This window comes from Xyrauchen texanus, chromosome 2 (assembly GCF_025860055.1).
Source record: "Xyrauchen texanus isolate HMW12.3.18 chromosome 2, RBS_HiC_50CHRs, whole genome shotgun sequence".
NCBI classification, from domain to species: domain Eukaryota; kingdom Metazoa; phylum Chordata; class Actinopteri; order Cypriniformes; family Catostomidae; genus Xyrauchen; species Xyrauchen texanus.
Window position 1 is genome coordinate 25,597,403 of NC_068277.1, and position 8,599 is coordinate 25,606,001.

The 8,599-nt window shown below is 37.6% G+C and overlaps 1 protein-coding gene across 16 annotated transcripts in view; it reads left to right on the forward strand.

The window, feature by feature from the left end:
* plekha7b (pleckstrin homology domain containing, family A member 7b) overlaps positions 1-6,594 on the forward strand; it is a 155,497-nt gene extending 148,903 nt beyond the window's left edge. For 11 of the 16 annotated variants that reach the window (XR_007972587.1, XR_007972583.1, XR_007972588.1 and 8 more), the window contains 2 exons: positions 3,246-5,037; positions 5,549-6,594. Coding sequence is in view for 4 of the 16 variants with exons in the window: in XM_052150019.1 (XP_052005979.1) it covers positions 3,246-3,388 (143 nt within the window). In the remaining 12 variants the exon portion in view is untranslated. Of the gene's footprint in view, positions 1-1,312; positions 1,366-3,245; positions 5,527-5,548 lie in introns of those variants that run through there. The other 5 variants (XR_007972586.1, XM_052150056.1, XM_052150066.1 and 2 more) reach the window with 5 other exon arrangements.
* The last annotated feature ends 2,005 nt before the right edge of the window (positions 6,595-8,599 follow it).

The following is an 8,599-nucleotide window of genomic DNA, read 5'->3' on the forward strand; positions in this document are numbered from 1 at the left end:
ATTTTGATCACAGGTCTATCCAAACAGTAAATTTTGGTCTATATCTTGACCTGATGAACAAATCAACTTCTATCTGTAAAGGTTTCAATTACTTTTCCTATTATTCACGAATTGCAAGATGCTGAATTGTCAACTAAGAGCACAATGTCACCTGGAATTAAGTTGCAAGCTACAGCTTTTTCTTTCCGGCCTTTCTTGAAGTTGAGGTAAGTATTCTCTTGTCCATCGTTTTCAAAAAAGATCTGACAGGTGGCAAAGGTGGTGTGTTCTTTAGAAGTAACAGATGGTTTGGTGTCAGTGCTTCCAAGTCATTGGGATCAGTAGACGCTTTAGTGTTAGTGTCCATTGATGTTTGATTCCACTTTGCAGAGATCAGTATGAGGGACATCTTCACCAAGGTGTTGCTTTTTTAAGGTGTAATTAAGAACTTTTCTCACAGACCTGATTACTCTTTCCCATGTTCCTCCGTGATGTGAACCAGTTGGAGGGTTAAAACTCAACTTGATTCCTTTATGCAGCAGTGTGTTATTAATTTGTGCATGGTTCTAGCTTTAAGTGGCATGTCTCAAGTTAGAGAGTATTTGCAAGACTTGTCAATGCTTCTCCTGCTCTTAACTTTAAAGGCAACAGTCAAGTCCAACATAAGTAAATGGAGGTTTGTCTGGAGAAACTCTGTCCTTTTTCTGGACAGAAAAAGTCTGCCATTTTCCATTTGCTACATACAAATGTCGACAGATCAAACACTTGGACAGTATTTTCCTAATAGATAAACTAGCAAAAAATAATCTAATATTTTTGGCGCAGCCTGGATAACATATAGTTTCTACCGCCATGAACTCTTGATGTATGTTCTGAGAAGGATACTGGAGATGTGAAAGTCCTTCTCCTGTATAACATGATGCTTAGACTCTTCAGGCATAGCTGCCCTACTCAGCTGTCCACAAACTCACAAGACACCCATCTTCAAGTATTGAATTGATCTTGTAAATGTAAAAAAAAAATTCCCTTTTGCAAGCCTGAGAATTCAACAGGAAATCCTTTTTCAGCTTTCTTGAGCTCGTCCAATGAAAGATAGCCTTTGCCAGATTGAGCCATGATATTTTCCATTTTCTTTTCTTAAGATCATCTCTGTTGATCTCCATCCATGCCAGATTGTGCTAAACACATTCTCAATTATTTCCTTGTTTGACATGGAGATTTAGTAGTTGCTTGAGTCTAAGAATCCAAGCCACTGACCCCTTTGAGTAGATTCAAGATGAGAAGTGATGGATAAAGCATTTTTTAACATCCACGTTCTCTTCAATTTCCACAGCATTGAATGTAGCACTTTTTTGACCTCTGGACCATCTGTTAACATTCTCCCAGGTGAGTAGGATTGATAGGCCACTTGTTTTCAAGTTGAAAAATAAACTAAGGTCCAGACACCCATGCATAAGCACAAAGTAAAAAGCACAAATAATGTAAAATGACAAGTGCCAGGAAAAAAGAGCTTAGAATACACAATGCTTGTTAAGCGAGGCTAAGGAGAAGACCATAACAACTGTACAATGAACATTTCTCCCCTGTATGACTGTGCCAAAATCCAACTGAAAAGACTACTCTCACATATCATGTGAACACCTTTAAGGTTCAAATACTCTGAAAAGACCACAGTAAAAATGAAGAAATACTTCAGAAACAATCACAATAATGTTCATCTGATAATGTCAGTAAAACTTCCTAAATGATCACACTGACAGCTCCTGAATAACTGCAAACATGGGAGAAATGGTCCGTCCCACTTCCAAGCACCTGTGATGGAGGCGTGATGAGGAAGAGGAAAGATCAAAGCCAAGCCTATCAGCCACAACGTTAATAACTGAACATTATTCTTATTAGTGCAGATCTGATGGGTAAAGATGCTTGCTAATTGAGAGATATGTTGGATCTATCAGCCTGGGAGGAATCTCTTGATGAGGCCACTTTTTCACAGCTGATCAATGACCAAGATGAATATGCATTGGGGCTGGTTCACTCTGCATCCCGTGGCAGCACTTTGAACATGTTTCTGAACTGGCATAAAAGCGCACCATCTTTCATCTTCACTTCTTACAGAGGCCTCACTACCTCTGCCAGGTCTAACCTTCAGACGGGGAGCAGTGTGACTCTCTGAGTCACACAGATTTACAGTCAATCCATCCTGACGTGATGGATCTTTATGTTTAAGGCAGTGGGACGTAGTCAACTATTATAATTTTTTTCCATTGGAGAACATGGAAAAAAAAAAACTCATGTCTGAATATCTTATGCAAGAAATATCATATGTGAAGGCAAATCAGGGTTATGATCATTCACTGCATTACTTTATGGGGTTGTTTGAGTAAAGAAATTAACTTAAATAGTCAGTAGCTGGGTTTCTATCCATGTATTTTTAGGCACATTTTGGTATATAACATAAAAACTGCTGGGTGGAAAACCAACATATGAATAAAATCTCCAAAATGTGCATAAAAAAACTTTAACGCTCGCTTGAGGTGTATACAAGAAGAAATGTGCATAAATTATGATGGAAACACATTTACCGAATAAACTGCTATTTAATTTATTTGGAATACAAGATGTGCATCAACAAAAGTCACGTGACTTATACCCGTTCATAACCAGCGGACCAATCATGACATCTGAAATGTTGCTCTGGTCATCCTAAAGCATCCTAAAACAGTGTCCTGAAAATTCATAGCCTGCTTAGAGTTTGCAGAGAAAATAAGTCAAATACAAACTTGAACTGTGCCGAAGAGCAGGTTTATTGACACTTTAAAAATATTATAGATCTGTACAATGGAAGGAGGAAAGATTTTAAAACTGAATGATTGACAGTTGAGATGCACATTCTCCACAGTGCAGGGTGGGCGTTAAGGGTTAGCAAATAATAGTGCATATACATACAAAAAAAATAAAAATATTTTTTTTACCATATGGAATGGAGACTAAGAGAAATAACTGACAACCTTACACAAGTCACTGAAAATTTCAGACAGTCCAGATTTGGCCTGCCAGCTGCCAGTTGAGTAGGCCTGTGCAAGACCATTTGACCAACTGGTTGACAACCTTCCAGCAGGGAACAGCTACGATCATTCATTATTCTAAATCAATTATATTTTCTCACAGAGCCTGGGAGGTTTGTTGTGTGGAGGAGATGAGTCATTAACTGTTTGACTAGTTCTCTGTATTAAAACCCCTCTGTTCCTGTCTTTGCTCCTCTTCAGCCTCACCGCAGATTAATAGTCCCACCTCGCTCCCTCAACCTCCACCTCCTCCACCTCTTCCTCCCCCCACTTCTGTTGCCGTCTCTACGGCTCAGTCTACCCCCCCTCCCCTGAGCAATGGATTTCACTACACCTTTGTCTAATCAGAGTAAAACAATGTAAGGACTAACCACTAACCGTTTAGCACACTAATGTACATTTACTAATTGTTCCCTGTGTGTTTTGACACTTTTTCCACCTGCGTGATGCATGATTGTGCATGATTGATGCTCTAGTAGAAACTTCATGAGAAGGGTGGAGTGGCCCCCTCTGTCAAATGCCTCCACATCTGGAGAGGTGTTTGAATTGTGTGCAAATTGGCTTTTTGTGCATTGCCAGCACCAAAAAGTCTAAAAACCCATAAGCAAATGCTGCCTTTTGTGAATTGTGTGTAGTTAACAAATAATCGGGGCATCACTGAGGCAGCACTTGGAATTGTGTTGCCAAACAACACTTGCTTTGCCATCTGTAAACTGCGAAGGGCTTCAGTGTTTTGATGCCTGTGGCTCATTAACAATAAATAACAGAACGAGCAGGTTCTGTTAAAAACAAACACAACCCTTTGACATTTTCTCTCATAGAATTACAGTTCTAATAACAAAATTTCAGCAAACCAAAAAAAAGTATCGCAGAAATTTCCTGGTGAAATAAAACACTAGAGCCACTACATCAACAAAGACTTTTGTTCACTTTCACACAAATCATGATATACATTTAGTTTTTGCCCTGTTCCTTACAAAAAGAAGAGCGGATGAGTCGACATGTTAGCCAAAAGTGTCGTTTTTCATCCAATGTTTTTGGTAGGGAGGCAGGTTTTGTTGATATAAAACTCAGTAGAGCATTTATCTTTAAAACCTTTTCTGTTTTGGAGAAAATGTGACTCTCTTTTAGCACCACACAGTGGATATTTCACCTTGCAACTGCCATAGTAGTGTAAGGAACCACATAATATAATCACTGCAGTCCCATTATTTTCATGAGGTCAGTCTGCCAATTTCAGTGCAGGGTACAGGGTTCCCACAGTTAGGGATAAACCTAGAAATATCTGGGAAGCTTTACAGTTTTCGAGGCCTGGAAAGGACAGAGAAATTTTATGGTGAATATAATGAAAATTTTCATGTTCTCATGTAGAGGATTTATAAAGTAAAATGTGCTCACAAGCCATTATGAGCAATCATTATTTTTAATCTGTTATTTTCTGTGAATCAGTCACACTGCTTCACATATCAGTCTGAATAATTCATCACTGAATCGTTCTGAATCAAAATATTTTTTTTTAATACTTATCCATTAATCCATGGATAACTGGAAAGGTCATGGAAGTTGATTGGTCAAAAAAGGTGGGAACCCTGTCTCTATGAATTGATGCTTGTACCAGTCACACTGCAGTATGTTCCACCTTCACCTGCCATGTGTATTCTGCTTCCCAGCATGCCCCAAATCTACCCACTGCCACATCTTTCCACTTCACCTTGTGCTTTTCATCTGCTATTATATGATCTTGCTGCTATAAGAAAGATTTCTGTAATTTAATGCTTGTCCATTTACAGTATGACTGAGACTGAGCTGTCCAGTGCATTTACAATATGTTTGCTCACTTGCTCACAACATCCGTATTCATCTGAGCTACGTGATGCATGTGTCATACATGTTGAACTGTTTGGTGTGTTTTAAACTTAACCTCTTCCCTCTGTAACATGCTGCACAGAGAGGAGAAGAGTTGAGAGAGTTTACCTGTCTACTATTTAGTAAGGTAAAATACACAGATCAGCCACAACATTAAAACCACAACAAATAATGATTAGACTGCATCGAACTAACAAAGTCTTCGGTAGCTCAGATAACCACTCTGTACAATTGTGGTGAGATGAATATCATCGCAGAATACTATTCTGAGATCCTGGTTGGTGCTGTTTAGAGAGCATTAGGGGGACTTACTTTTTTTCAAGCAGCTTCCATGCTGTACATGTTTAACAATGTTTACAGACCTCCATGGGCTTGGACAAAAATGTTTAGCATACTTTTTGAAGTTGAAGACACAGGCACCTGCACAACAGGCTTATTATCTGGGTTATTAAAAGTATCAATTTTAGCACTCAGTTTTTGTTTGAAGTTCTGCTTCTTTGATTAGAAGATGTGTACTCTGCTGAGTAGTATTGTAAACACATGTTTTTATACACATATACTGTACATACAAGTATTATTTTGTTTTTTTAAATGGGCATTTTACATATTAAATGTTTTTATGTTTTTTGTTTTTCCAGCCAAAGCTGTGTCTGGATATTGAGGTGCTGTCACATTGTGAAAACCCCACTAGCAGTGGATGAGCTTACCGATTCACATCCCTCACATTTAAAGATTACAATAGCGCACTTTTGAACTGACGTTGGAACTATTTTCTGAAATGCATTTTTGTAGAGCTATTATGAAGTACTTATTTGATATGGACATTTTGCTGTGGAAACTGCTGTGCATACACTACAAAATCTAATCATGATAACCCAGATATAGAGAGCCATTTTATATATGCTGTTGCACTTTTAATATGCACCGTATTGTAGAGAACATTAAAAGATCATCTTTAACTTCTCAACACAAGATGGATGTGGAAGGAACCATGGTAATGTAATGTAATGACAAAAGTAAAAGTATTATACATGTGATATACATGAAGGGCACAAAAATGTCAAATATTGATTGTATTTTTGTCAATTCAGATGATATTCTTACACCAAATCACTTGAAATATTATTTTTATGTATCTAGCACTGCCAGTTTCCAGTTTGCTTGCCAAATTCTTTTTATTTTTGTTGAAAAAGTTGGGGAGAAAATAATACAAAATAATATTTTCAGACAGGATTTTTGGGGAAGAGGTGGGGGAGGATTATATCACATACTTTTTTTAAAGAAACTGTAAATATTAAAGATATTAACAAGCTGTTTGTCTTTCTGTTTCAGTAGAGAAAGAATGATGAATAAGGTATTTCTAAAATGTTTTAAGATAGAAGGTTTGGCAGTTTTACATTTGCATAGCTTTAAAAAAGCAGTCATCAACTCCAGTCTCACAAAGGTAATCAGAAATGACATGTTTTATGAATATCTTTTGATCTCACCTTGTGTTTTTTTCCCCCTTGGAAGCTATTCAGTTAAGCTTAATAAAGAGAATAAAAGATAAGAAAATAAAGAGAGAACCTTAATTTCAAAATTCCTTTTGGCTTGCCTTGTGTGCTATAATAATTGTAATTTTTTTTAAATAGAGTGGAGGTACAAAAGATAATGGCCATAACTTTGCTCTCATCAATGCTACAAAGTTTCCCTTTAAAATGTGCATTAACTCTTTGTAATTCAACTTTTTTGATCAGGCCAAACTGTGGGAAAAAAATTCCACATCACTGCACTTTTTTGGAGAAGACTGATCACATAGCATATAATGCATATAATATACATTCACTGAGCACTTTATTAGGAACACCTGTACAACTACTGATTCATGTGATTTCATTTGATTTTTTTTAATCAGCCAGTCAGGAGGCTGCAGTGCATACAATCATGCAGATATGAGCCAGGAGCTTCAGTTAATTTTAATCTCAATCATCAGAATGGGGAAAACATTTGATCTCATCGATTTCAACCGTGGCATGATTGCTGGTGCCAAACGGGCTGGTTTTGAGTGTTTCTGTAACTGCTGATCTCAGGGGATTATCACGCACAACAGTATCTACAGTTTAATCAAAATGGCGCCAAAAACATCCAGTGAGTGGTAGTTCTGCAGCCAGAAACGCCTTGTTAATGAGAGGTCAGCGGAGAAAGGCCAGACTGGTTTGAGCTGTCAGAGAGACTACCGTAACTCAGATAACCGCTCTGTTAAATTGTAGTGAGAAGAATAGCATCCCAGAATGCACAATACATCAAACTTTGAGAAGGATGGGCTACAACAGCAGAAGACCACATTAGGCACTTAGTGTCCGGTTATACCTACATACTCATACATACTCCATCTGAATGGTTGTGATATTCCATTTTTAAACAGTTGCCCATGTTTACATTTTTAGAATTAAACCTTTATTTCAACTTAACATTTTGCAGACTCATTATGTGCTTGATTTCCTTGTCTGTTACTGAGGTAACATAGAAAAGCACAACATTTTAAATAAAATAAAAAAAACTTTTGCATGATCGTGATTGTCTTGGTACTGGCAAAGGACATTTGCTAAGACACTTGATTGATTAGGCTTTTTAGAGTCCTAGTGAGAGAAGGTCTGCATGGCTCTTAGGATACTTTGTGTTGCAGCCCTCAAGTGAGATCTTTATCTGTAATTGGAGAGTAATTACAGTCTCTTCACTGCTGTATCTTGTTCTTTGAAAGCACCTGTGAGACATGCTGCTCCTCCCATAGCTCCACAGCAGGAGCTGCCACATCTCACTGCATCTGATTAGAAGAAGTGAGAAGTGTGTGTGTGTGTGTGTGTGTGTGTGTGTGTGTGTGTGTGTGTGTGTGTGTGTGTGTGTGTGTGTGTGTGTGTGTTATCAAGCCTGGTGGGCATGAGTTTGATCACATCCGTTTTTCTGCTTATTTTGCAATAAGTTGGCTGTTTTTCCTCCTCCAGCAGAAATCCACCCAAGACCATCCACTGAGAATTGTGGCATTTCCATTTATTGATGTTTGGCTGCTATTTCATATACATGTGGATACTGTGGATTTCAATGAGAATAAGTAAAGACCCACTATGCAAATTCTGTCCTGTTCTGTTAAATGCCATGAACGTCTCAGGCGTTTATGCTTCACAAAATATTTCACACTCGTTCAGTGAATTTAAACACATATGTATGCACACCTACAACGCTGTATTTAGAGGCTTTGTCATCCAAGGATTCTGTGACATTGAGTGTTTGAAAAACATTTAACCTTTGTCCGTTTCAAGTCATTGAAGAACCTAGCATGTTATTCAGTATCAAAGTTCTAGTGCATCACAGTTCCTGTTGTGTCCGTGTCGAAAGGTAATTAAATTCTTGGATGAATAGATGGTTATTTAGAATAAATTAGAAGTTCCTTGGAAATGCAGAAGAAATGCTGTATTTGAATTTGAATACTGTAAATGTCCTTCATTTGAATTAATGAATTAATGAATCATAGATTGAAGAGATTGAAAGGAAAAAAAATATTGCTCAGTATTCACCACCCATCTAAATGTGAAAACTCTTAGGGAAAACACTGTGGGAATTTTCAGCCAAATGTCCATTGCAAGAGCGCTAGTCATTGCCAAGAATCATTTACAAATATTCAGTTGAGTATAGACTATTTGTCAATATTGACA